Here is a 16,726-nt window from a genome sequence, read left to right on the forward strand (position 1 = left end):
ACCGCTACGGTCGCAGGTTCGAATCCTGCCTCGGGCATGGATGTGTGTGACGTTCTTAGATTAGCTACGTTCAAGCAGTTCTAAGTTCTAGGGGACTGATCTGATGACCTCAGATGTTAAGTCCAATAGTGCTCAGAGCCATTTTTGAAAAGTCACTCATATAATACTAGGTGCTCTTTCACCATATATTGAGTAACACCTTGCTTAATCAAAAAGCCTTTTCAAATTCTACAAATTGACCCGTTCGCACCAAAATCCAACCATGGGCAAGTTTTTGATGTACGTCAAGAGAAGCACTTCTCATGCCGTTTTAGTGATCGTTATTGGATGGTTGTTTTCAGGCCCCTCTGTATGACTTAATCGAACTCTATTCTGCACGTGTTAATGTCCTCGATTTCCTAAAGGAAACTGTGAACTGTTTCTGCATCTGTGAATCTAACAGCACGAAATATTTTTGTTTCGGTACATGCGGAAAGTATCTATCTACAGCAGAAATCTCCGTCTTCAACTACAAAATCTCGGAAAACTCTTTTTTTTTAAACAGTTGAGGACTAAAACTTCTCTATTACGTGCTATTTATATAAAAAAGTCGACAGCTACATTTTTTGGGACACAGCCGTTAACATTGTAACATATTTATGATTAAAGAAAATGTATCCGCTTAGCCATTCCAAATTACAGTTTTTATTTAGAAGGCATGTTATCTGACAGTTTCAATTAATTTTTAACAACTCTTACTGTAATGTTATATACATATTTGTGTCTAAAAATAACTTTCATATTAGAATCTTCGATAGACTTTAGAATTACATGTACAATTTAAATACTAACATTCTATCTCAAAATTGTGCGAAAACGTTACGATTGTCATTTAATTACAGGAAAACTATTGAGAGGATTGATCTCAAAATTGCTGAATGTCTGTCTAAACATTGTCAATACGAAAATAAGATGTTGTCACACAGTCCAAAATTATCAGAAAATGTGTAGTTTGTTGAAACTCATCTTGTGCGTTTCATTATCCAGGGACTTCCCATATCATGCCACATCAAATATTAATCCATTTTATGGGTAGCTTGCTCCTACTAATTGCTCTTACACGCTGCTCAAATGGTTCAAATGGCCTTGAGCACTATGGGACTTAACATCTGAGGTCATCAGTCCCCTAGAACTTAGAACTACTTAAACCTAACTAACCTAAGGACATCACACACATCACTGCCCAAGCCAGGATTCGAACCTGCGACCGTGGCGGTCGCGCGGTTCCAGACTGAAGCACCCAGAACCGCTCGGCCACACCGGCCGGCCACGCTGCTCCCAAACGGCTAGCAAACAACAGTTTTCCCTCACTTGCCCCGTTTTTTAATCGAGTAATACCTTAATTTGATCAAGTATCTCTTCATTAGTTATCGGGTCAACGCGTCTATCTTTCAGCATTCTCCTGAAGCATCACATTTCAGATTGTTCTATTCCCCTCTCGCCTGAATTGTTTGTCTTTCACGTTTCACTTTTGTACTAGACTAAAAATATCTACATTTGTTGTTAACATATTGCTAGTTTCAGAAACGCATTTCTTGCTATTGCCAGCCTGTATTTCACGTCCTCTTTACTTCTACCAGCATTACTTATTTTGTTGCCAAATGACAATACTTCTCTGTTTCTCTCTGAGTCTCGTTTCTTAATGTACTTCACTCAGCATATCCTGATTTAATTCGACAATACTGCTTTACCCTTGTTTCAGTTCTGTTGATGTTCCTTTTGCAACAACTTTTTTCAGGACACTATCTTTTCGATTCCACTAATAAAACAATCTGGGGTCTATCGTTTTTCCAAATGGTTTCCATCAGACATCTGATACTACAAGGGGAGGAAACGTTATGTGAAAATAGTAGAAAAGGAGTTAACAGAATGTGAAAAAAAAAAATATATTTAAAGAGTTTGATCCAACATTGTTAGTACCTATACAAGGTTTTACAAAATCAAGTGCGAGATGAATGATTTTGTGGCAAAACCCTCCTTTTCAGTTGTGTTACGGTAAAGTTTACTAAGAACTGAGACTTTAGAAGATACTGGAAAGGAGAAGGATTTATTGAAACAAATACATACATGAAAACTACGAACACTAACAGCCGTGAATGAGGTTGAATTGGGATAAATGGTAGGGAAATTGAAAAGAAATGTCTCGGGTTAAGCAGAATATTTAATAATCAACGGCATAGATGATGACAACTTCTAAAAAGAACGGCGACTTTCTAACTATCGAAGCTGGCTCCGCGAAGCTTTTCAGAACAAGCATAATTTAAATTCGGAGTAACATTGTTTAATGAAGACCAGAATAACCATTTTCGTTAGCGTCAATCACGTTTTGTATGGGCTGCGCTGTTCTACAATTTTTTAAATTTATTTAACTTTGCGACAGGATGTCCTTCTGGTTGCCACTGTATCAGTTCCCTGAGGAAGGGAAGCCGAGTCCGCCACCTGTTTGTGAGTGTACAAACTTTGTTCTGTGTGTGGCCGTATTCCATACATTAGCGTATCGTATTTTCTGAGGCGGAAACTGGAAACTAGCCCAACATTTGTCTAAACGAGAGAGGAACACCGCCTTAAAACCACCCTCAGTCTGGCCAGTGCACCAGTTACGGTCTGGCTAGCGAATATCAGAATTATTCTATTACAGTTTAAGAGGAAATCTACATCGTACCATTACACGTCCAGCAAACATCTGCATCAGATATGTTGATCACAACGAAAAAGAATTTGACGAAAAATAGTGAAACAAAGTACCCGCTTAAGGAAGTAGAGGGCCGGAGAATGAGAATGAACCGTGAGATGTTCGGTTTGTGTGCAGAAGACTACAAAAAGCAATACGCCAGTAAGAAAGTACAAGAGAACAATGAGTACAGCAGTAGACACACTGCTAGGCAGCTGAAGGCTAGTGAAATAACTAAGGTGAGTGCACAGATCACTTGAAGCCTCACGACACGTGCAACCGGACAGCGTAAAGGTAAGATTTCGGTGGCGCTCTCCGACAAGACTAATACGACACGTGTGGTTGGAGAGGTCTGCCTGCACTAACCAGCGCTACGAGCAAGTGCAGGTGTCGTGTTCTCTTCATGTACATTTGGAAGTTAAAAGTGACTTCCATCTTTTGCTACATTACTGTCAGACTGTGAAGGAATGGGAGACAGTGACGAAACTATTTTTGTTTGTATGATACTTCATGAGGAGAAAAGGAATGGGAGCAGAAAATCAACAGTGAAAGAAATTATCATGGAGGGTTTTGTTTATTTCCATGTAGTTAATGGAAGATGACAACTTTTTTTCTGTACAGTATTATCAAATAACGCAGGAGACATTAAAGTCTCGCCTAGGATTACTACCGCGCTATCTAATCAGACAAAACACACAATTTGGAACGGCTTTTGTACTAAAGTGTAAACTGTAAGGTATACGCATTTATATTAACTGAACAGTTATGTTTTACTTTCACATGGAACAGCATGTCGCAAGTTTAATTCAGGTTGCGTTCGACCTAAATTTTTTATTGCAATTCCTTTTAACTCGAATGTTTGAGAGATCGCTCTCTCTACCGATGCTGCTGAATAAACTCCTTTCTGTTTTTAAGCCTAGTTGCGGTGTTCTCCAGCTGTCATGTCGTATAATGCGGATACTGATGTTTCTTTATCAGTACCAATTTACGAGGGTGCGCTGAAAAGTAATTCTTCCGAATTTTTTGTGCTGTTCTTAATATCGATTGGCGTATTGCATGTCATGCGTATTACTCAATCGACTTCCCCGCTTTGCTGGTGCAAGATGCAACTGTAGCGTGTAACATAGCGGTGGGTAACGCAATTCTGCCTGTGTATGAGAAACAGCGTGTTGTAACAGAGTTTCTAATTCGAAGAACTAATCGATGCACTGAACACACTTCCCTTCAGCACGACAATGCCACACCACATACGAGTGCAGCGACGTCTGCAACAATCCGACACCGTGAGTCCACTGTCATCGATAATCCTCCATACAGTCCTGATTTGCCGCTATCCGATTTTCATCTGATTCCAAAACTTGGAGAACACCTTTGAGCTGTTCACTTGGACAGTGATGAAGCGATGCAAGCACAGGTGAAGTTGTGGCTCCGTCAACAAAGTCAAACATTCTACAGCGACAGTTTCAACAAACTCGTCTCTCGTTGGGAGAAATGTGTTTGTCGCCAGGGTGACTATGTTGACAAATAAACGTATAAAAATTTATGTAGAATGTTGATATACCTTAAGAGTTTCCACATAAAAAATTCACAGGCATTACTTTTCAGCACTCTCTTGTATGTTGCATTTATCATGCCAAATAACTTTATTGTTTCGATTTGGTCATACAGCGAAAATATTTTGGCCGTTTGTGCCACGCTGACAACGAATTTTGTGAGTTAATCGTAATTTTTTTTCCTCTTCAATGTGTCACATTCATCTTACTGCCTAAATATAATTCTGTTGAAGAACAGCAGCTGCAAATTGTTCTTCATAACCCTCCTAATGCCACGAACGTTTATGTTTTCTGTAGTTCTGAAATTGGAACGAGTGGCAGTATTGCCAGCCTTTTCATGATACATAGGAGTATTAATGTCACACTCCGATTCGGAATTATCTTAACGGAGGTTGAATGACGTCTACATACATGGAGCAAATAACATCAGTAAAGCAATGGTTCTTTTTTTTCGAATTTCTCATATGAGTCCCTTCGCTGATGACTGAAGTATTTAATTTTAAACCTTTCTTTACAAATTCTGACAAGAACGGTAAATGGTTTGTCTTTTCCCTGCTTACTGCTGAGTGTCAGCGTCCCTCATAAATGCTGACGTTCGATGGGTATCGTACCATTTACTGCAGAGAATTCGCCTGTGACGTAACACAGACTGGCCGCACACGCTGAATGCTTTGTCCTTCCAACAATCCTGGCAGATATTCGATTTGTGTGGCGCCCCCTATTGCAGTCATTCCCATTGTAGACGCTGCAGAGAACGAAGGGCAATGGGAACACACGTTACAGTATAGAGCACGATGGAGGCAGATAGTGACGTCAGAGCTCGACCTGCAGGGTTCTTGACTGCCTGATGTATACATGTAATTTACAACGCAACTAACAATTTTTTATTTTTTTTATTTTTCAGAACCGAATGTGGCGCAAGACGCGTAAGCCGTACCTGCTGTGCGTGGGTGCCGACCCTAACCGCAACTGGGACTTCCACTGGGCAGGTAAGCGGACGGAGGAGCGGCAGCTATTGCGTCGCCGTACATATACTGTAAAATTCTTTAAAGCATTAGGTGTAGGCCTGGTACATCTTTCTTTAGGAATATTTAGGACCTTCCAGCGTCTTATACGGTCTTTCGAGTCTGCTACGAAATATCACTAGTGGAGATCGAAACCAGGGAAGGCAGTAGTCTGAATAGCCTCTATTGTCTGACGTGATGAACTGCAGTCACTTTTCTTAATGGGCAACGTCAGTGATATAATTGCTGAAAGGCAAGTACCAGATAGTGATACCATTTTCGCTAGCGAACGCCAAAATACTAAAACTGCGGACTACAGTGTTTAGAATTGAGATTAAGATATTCCAGAACTAGAACTGTTTACAGAGATTCGAAGTACATAATATTCCGCTTATAGCTGTAGAAGTTTTTATTATGCAACTGCAATTTCGGCGTTATGCCTTTGTGAATCGTAAATAACGTCATGCCACAGTTCATATGTAAGTTATAGATAACGTTATCTATGTCTCTGGTCACTGATGTTGCCTTCGTTCGTGCAAAATAGAGCACAACCATACAACGGTACTGATACCGGATTTTAACATGTCAGATTTTTCCTGAACTTCAGGCTGAATTTTACAACCATTTATGCACGAAACCACATACTGTAGTGTAGGAAAATGTATTTTTATCGTGCATATAATGTCATATTTACACCTTCTTAGTAATACGTCATATTTCGGTCAAATTTTGCCAAAAATGCATATGTTTGTCGTATCTCTAACGACAAAAGAATAAAAATATGATAATGTTGCACACATGACAATGTTTCAAGTGATATTGTCACAACTAAACACAATTATTTATCGGGACTGTAACAGAAAGGCAGCGTATTTCACTATTCACTAGTCTTCGCTGACGTAAGACGATGTAGCGTGGGCTCGACAAAACAATGTCGAGGCCAACAAAGGCAGCTTCCGACGTAATAAACATTGCACTCTTAATAACTTTATTCAATTTGAATAGAAACTCGGTCTGGTTCAACATGCCGAAGGTAGAGTGCTCCAGTAGGATGAAGTTCCGAAGGTTTTTCTTGATTTTGGGGAGAAGTTCTGCGACATTGACGAGGGGTTGTTATTTTTAAATTATGTGAAGTTAAAGTTAGTGCAGAAAAGCGCTTTAACGTGCAAAGACACCATAATATCACCAAACACATGAGCTGTGTGAAGAGAAGCGCTGAAAATGACAGAAGGCAAACGCTGTTACTTGAAAAGTCAGATCAATCTTCAACTATGGAATCACCTTTCAAGGCGTCGTGTGTGATGATGGTGTCTTGCAACATCCCATCTGAGAAGCTGAAGCATCCACGCTTCAGGCAGTTGTTGGAGAAGTACGCAACACATTCAGTTCCACATGAATCTACATTGAGAAAGGAGTAGGCCTATGTATCCGCGTGCTACAAGGAGGTGCTTACTAAAATAGTAATTAGTGTTCCTGACCAAGAGATCTGGGTGTCCACTGACGAAACTACCAATCCAGTTGGGCATCATGTTGCAAGTATTGTTCGTGGTGTTCTAAAGGATGACGACCCTCCATAATGTTCCTCTTAGCGTGTGAAGCTCTCGAGAGATTGAACAACTCGATAATTGCCATTTTGTTTGACAACTGTACAAACGTACTGTGGCCATACGTTGCCAAAACAGCAACATTTTGCTGCTGGTAACATATGGTGCGTATACACTACTGGCCATTAAAATTACTACACGAAGAAAAAATGCAGATGATAAACGGGTATTCATTGGACAAATATATTCTACTAGAACTGACATGTGATTACGTTTTCACGCAGTTTGGGTGCATAGATCCTGAGAAATCAGTACCCAGAACAACCACCTCTGGCCGTAATAACGGCCTTGATATGCCTGGGCATTGAGTCAAACAGAGCTTGGATGGCGTGTTCAGGTACAGCTGCCCATGCAGCTTCAACACGATACCACAGTCCATCAAGAGTAGTGACGGGCGTATTGTGACGAGCCAGTCGCTCGGCCACCATTGACCAGACGTTTTCAATTGGTGAGAGATTTGGAGAATGTGTTGGCCAGGGCAGCAGTCGAACATTTTCTGTATCCAGAAAGGCCAATACAAGACCTGCAACATGCGGTCGTGCATTATCCTGCAGAAATGTAGGGTTTCGCAGGGATCGAATGAAGGGTAGAGCCACAGGTCGTAACACGTCTGAAATGTAACGTCCACTGTTCAAAGTGCCGTCAATGCGAGCAAGAGGTGACCGAGACGTGTAACCAATGGCACTCCATACCATCACGCCGGGTGATACGCCAGTATGGCGATGACGAATACACGCTTCCAATGTGCGTTCACCGCGATGTCGCCAAACACGGATGCTACCACCATGATGCTGTAAACAGAACCTGGATTCATCCCAAAAAATGACGTTTTGCCATTCGTGCACCCAGGTTCGTCGTTGAGTACACCATCGCAGGCGCTCCTGTCTGTGATGCAGCGTCTAGGATAACCGCAGCCATGGTCTCTGAGCTGATAGTCCATGCTGCTGCAAATGTCGTCGAACTGTTCGTGCAGATGGTTATTTTCTTGCAAACGTCCCCATCTGTTGATTCAGGGCTCGAGACGTGGCTGCACGATCCGTTACAGCCACGCGGATAAGATGCCTGTCATCTCGACTGCTAGTGATACGAGGCCGTTGGGATCCAGCACGACGTTCCGTGTTACACTCCTGAACCCACCGTTTCCATATTCTGCTAACAGTCATTGGATCTCGACCAACGCGACCAGCAATGTTGCGATACGATAAACCGCAATCACGATGGGCTACAATCCGATCTTTATCAAAGTCGGAAACGTGATGGTGTACATTTCTCCTCCTTAAACGAGGCATCACAACATCGTTTCACCAGGCAACGCCGGTCAACTGCTGTTTGTGGATGAGAAATCGGTTGCAAACTTTCCTCAAGTCAGCGCATTGTAGGTGTCGCCACTGGCGCCAACCTTGTGTGAATGCTCTGAAAAGCTAATCATTTGCATATCACAGCATCTTCTTCCTGTCGGTTAAATTTCGCGTCTGTAGCACGTCATCTTCGTGTTGTAGCAATTTTAATGGCCACTAGTGTACATGGTTAAAGCAGCCAAGGGGCTTCAGAATCTCTATCCAGCGTGGAGTAAGTCACTTGTCTTGGACTTGCATTACAAAGATTTGCAGAAGAGGTGCGATCAGATTGCACTGACGTGGACGAATTAATTTCCTGCTGCAAGAAAATCTATGTGAAAGCTCCGCTACGGGTGCAGAAATTCAGGGAACCGGCACCTTCTCTCCCCCTCCCCTGTCAACCTGTTCTTACATGATGGGGTTCTTGGCCTAATGTTGCCTAGTATTACTACACCAACTACACCAATATAAGGCAATCTTTTGTGAGCTTGAAAGCGATGAACCAAGTGATATAAAAATTGTGAAAGATATGGTTACAGATACTTTGTTTGGAAACTTGGAATACGTGAAAGCCAAGTTTTCAGTGGTATGAAAAGTCGTCATACGACTCGGAGTTGCTGGTACTTAATTGTGTGACGGCCTAGGTATTGAGCAGCAAGTGCAGTGTGAGTTGGGTGGACATCGTGATCATGCGGCTGACGAAGTGAATAAAAACATTGCACGGTGTTCTCCAGCGTAGTCCATGGTATTCTACAATGTACAAAGTCAGTTACAGTCTTTCTGGGAATGGCAGAACATTCGAAGACAATGAATAAACGCTGGCCTGTTGTGACCTCACTGCCTTCAGTCATGCTCCTGTGACGTTCCGTGATGCGGCTTTTCTGGGTACAAAGCAATACTCAGCGACAACTGTAGACTTGGAAAATGGAAAGTCTGAGTTACGCTTTGTGATCTACTGCAACCCTGCAGAAACTGAAGATTGACAGGACGTGTTAACTAATTTGGAAAACAGTGTGTAGTAACAACATGGTTTTATTGCTTGGATAGGTGGTGTTGTTGTTTTCACTGTACTTCGTGTTTGTTTCAGACACAAGCAGACATTTCAGAAAAAAAAATTAGTTATTTTCAGACACTGCAAAAATTAAGTACTATTTTCAGAATTTATTCGGAAATGAATTTTGTATTACATAGGATAATTTAAAAAAGTCAACTGGGATGTTTATATAAGCTTATATAACGTAATATTTTATTTTGTAAAGTCGTATTTATTTATATGTTTGGTTATAAGTGCTTGCATATTTCGCTGTTTTTAGTTCATTAAAATCCGAGGCCTCCTGATAATTTACATCTTTCCCGTGAAATTGCGTGATTTATTTATGCTTGACAAAGGCGTAATGCCGAAACTGCAATAGCGGAATAGAATCATTTACAGCCATACGTGCAAAATTATCTCTTTTAAACAGTTCGTACGGCTTGTGGATAAGTGTGGCATGAAGTTAGGTAGAGAGAAAGAGCGTGAGAGTTGGGGGGGAGGTGGACTATCGAGAGGTGCATACAGGGAGCAGCGGTCAGAATTTTTGATTTAAGTTTTTATCTGCATCCATTACCTAATTGTACGTCAACTGGTATTTTCTATTGGCCTCTGCTTCGTGCGGTAGCTGTTCTCTGTGTTTGTGTGAGGAGCAATGGTAAAATGAGTTTCTAAGTGCTACCGTACTCGCTCTAACGACCCTTCTCTTATGGTCGTGGTCCTTACGTCTGATATACGAAGAAGGCTGCTGACTGTTGCAAAATCTTTTTCGCATACCTGTTCTATAAATTTGCCCATCATGGTTTCGCAAGAACAAAGTTGTCTTTCTTTCTCCGATTCCTACTGTCGTATTGCATAAGCTGTACTGACCTGTTACGACAGTAGAGCCGCGTCTCTGAATTCTTTTTGTTTATTTGGGTTAAGGGCGGTAAACATAGTTGTTATCAGTGCCTTAGTTCGATATTTACTGATATCCGTTATTGATTGGGACTGAAAACGGTTATGCAGTATTCTACAACTGATCACACAATCGTCCTGTATGCTGTTTCCCTTATGGGTGCACAATAATTTTCCAGAACTCTCCAAACAAAACTAAATCTTCAGTTTATCTTCTTTATTACTGATTTAACCAGTTCGTCTCATTACTTCGGGGTATTACTCTTAGCTATTTCAACAATTTTCGATATCCACAAGCTTACCATTACTATTGCAATTATCTGTTTTGGGGCTCTTTTATTTGCTATGAATGTCATCTTGCATTTGTCCACGTTTCAGTAATCCTCAAGTATGATGAAGGGATGGTGCAAATGCTACTAAAATAAGTAGGGAAAAGGGTCTAGCATTCTCTTATAACAGAGACAGCCATGAGAGAAGAATTTTGAGGCCTTTTTAGGTGAAATAAAAGAAACAGGTTTGGAAACTAAAATAAAAAATAATAGCGTAACATATGAGCACATAGAAAAATAAAAGATATTAATGAAACGAAGACTAATCTTTGGGCGTTTGTAGAGGTGGTACTAAAATACGCTAACAAAAGAGGTCTTCCACTATCTCTTGGACGAGAAGATAATGAGAAGATACAACCGAAAAATTAGAATTAGAAGCAAAAGGAGGAAACACTTTCAGGTGGAAAATAGTACAATTAGATGGGAAGGAAGGTGTAGTACTAACTAAATACATTTGGTGTGACTTAAACAATTATACTTGCAGAATATCCTATTTGGATCTTCTTAGTGACAAGTATAGGATACGGGCCTGATACAGTCTTGAGGTAGAGCAGCTGTACAAAAAGATGGGAACCCCGCGAGAAACGCATGCTTGAACATAAATGAACTTGTTAGCCAAACATGCAGGTTGTGAGATTGTATTTGGCTACGAGCTGCACTGGTGCAGTATCCTCAATATGTTGCATGTGTCAGTCCTGGTTAGAATGGTATTGTATGCAGTTGTGTCTGCATTTTGTCGGAGCTAAGTGAATTCGAAGTGGGAAAATCATTGGCTGTCGTGTGGTTGGTGCTTTCGTAATCAAGGGTGCCGAAGTATATGGTGTTTCAAGAGGAGCCGTATCGCGGATTTATACGACATGCAAGGGGAAAAAGCCATCAACTACGTAACGACGCAGACGAAAGAGTGTATGGAGTGACCGTGATAGACCGTCACTGCTGATGATAGCGAAGAAAAATGAGAGGATGGCAGCTGCAAAGTCGTTGTAGAACTGAAGGTCGCACTCGCAAACCTTCTCAGCACAGAAACAACATCAAGCGAGCTCCATAAAGACGCAAATGCAAGGCGAGCTGAAATTCCAAAACCACTCATTAATGAAGCAAATGCCCGTAACAGGAAAACACGGTGCCAAAGCCATAAGACCTGGGTCATGGAGGAATTGAAGATTGTCGTTTTGTTGGATGAGTCTTATTTTACGCTATTTCCAACTTTTGGCCGAGTTTACGTCCCAAAAGTGAAATATGGAGCGAATTCGGTGGTGATTTTGGCAGCCGTGTTATGGTGTTCCATAGGCCTGATGATTTCTTTGCTTGGTTGTATTCCTGCTAGGAATTATGTAAGCATAATATCCCATGGTAAAATGTGTGCTCCCCAATGGTAATGCTGTGTCCCCAAGACGGCAGTACACCTTTCCGCACAGCTCGAATCTTTCAAGACTGGTACTGAAGCGCTAGGATGAATTTCCGCATTTCCTATGGCCACCAAAGTCGCCAGATATCAATATTACTGAACCTCTGCGCTCTACTTTGGAGAGAAGGGTGCGTGATCACTATCGTTCTCCATCTCATTACCTGAAACTGCCACTACTTTGCAGGAAAAATGATGTAACATTTCCTTGGAAACTATGCAGAAAATGTATTTATGCATTCCGAGAGGACAGGAATCTGTTTTGAAGTGTGGACAGTAGTAATCGTTTATATTGATGTGTATATGCACTGAGACGTTATGATCTGTAATTGACTTCCTGTTTGACGCTCTGTACCTCAATCTTCCGTCGAATCTATGCCATCTATAACCAAAAACACGTATGACAGTTTTGCACAAGTACTCTTCACAGCATTTCATATATTAAAGTTACACTTCTCCCACTGTCTACAAGCAATGTAATCCTTCTCCATTAACCAGTTAATAAACTCTCCTCCAAAAGCTCACTATTTGGTTTTAAAATTTTTGTTCAGTTTGCCCCTAGGAACCTGACTGATTTCCCACATCATGGGATAAATAGCAACGATTCTGTAGTCTGATTGGCAAGACATCAAGGTGTGATACAGCATCACCGCTGGTCACAGTCAAACTAAAATTTCATTAGAATGCAATTTTAATTTGGTTGTGAGTAGTGGCGATTCCGGATCCCAGACTAACAGCTTGGGTGATGGTGGAAATGATTGTGTGAGAATGGGGCTGCCTCCCCAAAACTAGTCGCATACAGAGCAAAAGATAAAAGCAACGCGTAGCCACTGTGAGTTTATTTCCAAAACCAATATTTCAGGATATGTTTGATTAGTGCAGCACTGTAGCGTTGATGACTGAGCAACCGTTGGATGTCCACAGAGGAGGGCGCCAGCTCCATCTCGTGCTCTGAGACGTACGCCGGGTCGGAGGCGTTCTCCGAGGTGGAGACCAAGACCCTGTCTGAGTTCCTCACCGGCCTGGGCAGTGACCTGCAGGTCTACCTGAGCTTCCACAGCTACTCGCAGCTGCTCATGTACCCCTACGGCCTGTCCAACGTCGTCGCCGACAACGCCGCCGAACTGGTGAGTGTCTGCTAACTTAAAAAGCTGTTATTCTGGAACAAACGCCGATGTCTCAATAGTGTGACAAAACGGTGGATGTTTTTCTACATTCGGTCGACCTGGAGGGACATTCAGTTGGATGAAAGTAATGTCCTTTGTTTAGCACGTAAGATATTAGTTAAGTAACGCAAATTTGAAAAACGGTGTATATGTGTTCCCAAGGCAAAAGACATGTGGAAACTAGGTAATATTATTCGTTAGGTACGGAAGTATTCTTGGCTTTTATCAGTTTTTATATAACTCCTCTCAATTAACAATTATTAATTTTCAGTAAGATAGCAATGACACTTGATAGCTTCCGATGTATGAGGAATGACAAGAGCGAAATGATGCCTCTTCTGGGTGGTAGCTGATTCCTAGGACGCGTTTGTAGAGTCCCCTTAGAATTCGGTTATAAAGCAGCCTAATTTTTTTGTAGGGGATTCGATTTATGGGGCAATAGTAAATCGTGCCAACTTCAGCACACGCTTATTGTTGCTAGGACTGAGTAAAGAGGACTATGCGGAATCAATCAGCCTGTCTTTTTTCAGTTTCTTGCAGCAGCCGACACGTAGCATCTGTGTTGTGTAGTCAGTGTCTACCACAATGGGCCTCGTCCTATGCGCCATACTCATACTAACGGAATTTCAGCCCTGCGTACTCACACTTTTAGAAGAGATGAGAGACCTTCAGATAACATCGTAGTGTCGACCTTTCGACGAAGTCGTCTTTAAATATCAGAATATTGTGCAAAATTTTTAAATTAATTGTTTTATTTTCAAACAATGAAACCTGTTAACAGTTACTAGTGCACTGTTTTATTTCGATTTCAGTGCAAACTGTTTGTTTGATTACTCACATGTTTAGTGCACGATACATATATCTATTATCATGTCAATTTCTGGACTCTCTTTGATGTGACATTGGCATGTTCTTCTTGTTCACGTATTTGGCTATGGTTAAACTCATTAATCAATATACCAACTGCCTGCTTGACTCATTCCTGTAATTATGGTCCAATACATGCCTCCTAGGGTACAAGGATGTGATGTCTTTCGTTGGGTTCCGTTAGTTATGTGAACCGACGAGCAGCAGAGGTTACATAAATTGTTACATGCTCTCAAGTATGTGCGTCGAAAAAATATTCCACCAGCTCTAAGGCGTTGCCGTAATGAAAAATAAAGTTTTCATACTCTTTAATGCGTACAAAAATCTCTACGCATTTGAAACAAGGAATGGATTAGGCGTAAATTGCACCTTAACTTCATGTAGAAAGTCAGTCAAGATATCGTGTTACATGGATATATTTGAATAGTTAAAGACGCCAAAAAATCTTGATTTCGAAACAGAAACTCATAAAAAAGTAATAAAATTACGCCCAGTGTATGTCACATGTAAACTGATAGTTCTTAAACAAAACGCAGCTGGAGAGTTCTATTGTATGGCTTCAAAAGTACAGGAATGGGTGAGCGCTAAGCGGACATTTTCCTCTGTTTCAGCAACAAATTGTTGAGAAATCAGCCCAGGCCCTGGCATCCAGATACGGTACCCAGTACACCGTCGGCAGCATCGTCAACGCTATCTGTAAGTATTACACAGCTTTTACTCGCTTCAAGTCAGCTATGGATAAAGTCCTTTATGAAACTAAGAATGTGGTCTATAGGGGTAGGCCGTATATTTTTTTCCATTGTGTTTGTCGATAAGAATATCCATTTATACCGAAGCAATTTGTTCTCTTTCCATTTTATACTTGTAATCAACCTACGACTTGTATCAGAAGAACTGTTCCTCACTTATAAATATCAGAGAGACTATATTTGAAGTAATCAGAAGCAATTAAAAAATGTAGTCAGAGGCTTTTACAACAATTTCGTCTTTTTACTTCACCAGTGTAGGTACTACTGTTTTAAGTGAGGCAATATCTTCAGCAGATTATTACAGAGTTAGATGCCAGAATCAAAACTGGATATGAAGCTCTGAGAGTGCAATCGAAGATTTTGTTATGCATTTCCTTGGCTCAATTGAGTAGGTAGGGCGAAAAATGAAATACTCGCGTAAGCATTTTACGATGTGGACTGTGTTTGCCTGTATTTACATATGATCTGAAGTAGTCCTTAACGTGCAATTTACTCACGTGCAAAATATGCAAAACGAGAAGGCCCTCTATCATGAAGGAACCACATATGCGAACGACCATAAAATGGGGTAAATTCTGAAATTTACCGTATATTCATAATATGATATTCTAGAGGATATCATTGTCCATTAGAGGGCGTTTTGAACTACCGTTGCGTGACGTACTGGTAGATGTCAGGCCTTTGATCTTTGATACATCGCTTACGGTGCTGCAGATCTCAGAAAGCAATCGTGGTACACGTTATCGAATGCACCTTCTACTTCGCTTCGCTTTGTCTTGTGTTGCCCGTTGTTTTTATTTTTTGTTTGGAAATGAGTGAACAGATACACTTGAGCCATATGGCTGTTCGAGTACAGCTCCGACGCCCCGAAAAAGGACCTGAGAACGCCATCCGTGTGCGGAAGTGCCATTCAGGGATGTGGGTTACCAGCTCTGCGATAAGAGGATGAGACTTGATCCCCTTACCAATTTGGTCTAAGGTCCTGACTGATTACACTCGCAGCCCACCGTCACTTTAAAATGTCCACACTGTTCTTCAGGTAAAGAATGGCGGTGCGAATGTTCATTCAGGCCATCTGTATTGTGTTAGTGGAGTTTCCTGCCACCGTCCATGATGATACACGCCGACATGCTGTTCGTTTGGCTACACTATTACGCTAAGTGTACATACTAAATTTCCTTATGTCATCATACGACAGACGATTAGTAGGGTCTCCGACTTCACTTGCAGACTACATTGCCACGCATGTGACATTATCTACCATCCATGACAGTTATGTCATCATCACCTGAGCACACTGTGCGTGCAGTTACTTCAGCTTGGATGATTTAAAAAGTGTGAGTGGTCAGTGCAGAACCGATGGACCGCTGACTAGTGAGTGGGACCAGTGGGCGGTAGTTTGACTGTGTGTCTGCGTGTCTACCAGACGCGGCAGCCGGCAGCAGCATCGACTGGGCGATGGGCCAGCTGGGCCTGCGCTACGCGTTCGTGTGGGAGCTGAGGGACACGGGCAGCTACGGTTTCCTGCTGCCCGCGGACCAGATCATCCCCACCAGCGAGGAGACCTTCGACAGCATCCTGTCCATCCTCGAGGACGTGCAGGCAGCTCTCCGCAGCAAGAAACAGCTCCACTAGAGACCCTAATCCACTGACTGTATCCAATGCGAAATAAAGTACGTTTACATTAAACATTTGCGTTTTGTCCTCCACCATTAATACCTTTCCGTATCCTGCTGATCTCCGTCAGAACTGTCTTATTGTGCCTTACGAAAATAAACTCGCTGGCACAATTGTGGGTACTTTGGTTTGCTCCAGGAGCAGATTGATGGGAACTATAATATATCAAACATTATTTTTTAAAAGAATAAACCGCTATTTCACTGTGTATTATTGTATTGTCTTTTGTACTGTCCCGATTTTGGCGTTTATGCCAGTATCAAGCACAACTCTAGAAGCTGTTAGACCATTATCAAATTCATATCTGTTAAGGCAGTCCAAAGCAGCTAAACAAGGCTAACACATGTTTTTAAGATGTAACAGTGTAAGTAGTTATCTTCAAATGGGATTATTTACAA

General features: G+C 41.6%; 1 protein-coding gene across 1 annotated transcript in view; it reads left to right on the forward strand.

Annotated features, from left to right (window-relative positions):
- LOC124789762 (zinc carboxypeptidase-like) overlaps positions 1 to 16,340 on the forward strand; it is a 44,682-nt gene extending 28,342 nt beyond the window's left edge. Inside the window, exons 7-10 of the mRNA XM_047257217.1 lie at positions 5,168 to 5,252; positions 12,794 to 12,996; positions 14,514 to 14,598; positions 16,078 to 16,340. Coding sequence (XP_047113173.1) covers positions 5,168 to 5,252; positions 12,794 to 12,996; positions 14,514 to 14,598; positions 16,078 to 16,286 — 582 coding nt within the window. The 3' untranslated portion in view covers positions 16,287 to 16,340. The remainder of the gene's footprint in view (positions 1 to 5,167; positions 5,253 to 12,793; positions 12,997 to 14,513; positions 14,599 to 16,077) is intronic.
- Positions 16,341 to 16,726: the final 386 nt, after the last annotated feature.

The sequence above is a fragment of the Schistocerca piceifrons genome, chromosome 3 (assembly GCF_021461385.2).
Source record: "Schistocerca piceifrons isolate TAMUIC-IGC-003096 chromosome 3, iqSchPice1.1, whole genome shotgun sequence".
NCBI lineage: Eukaryota > Metazoa > Arthropoda > Insecta > Orthoptera > Acrididae > Schistocerca > Schistocerca piceifrons.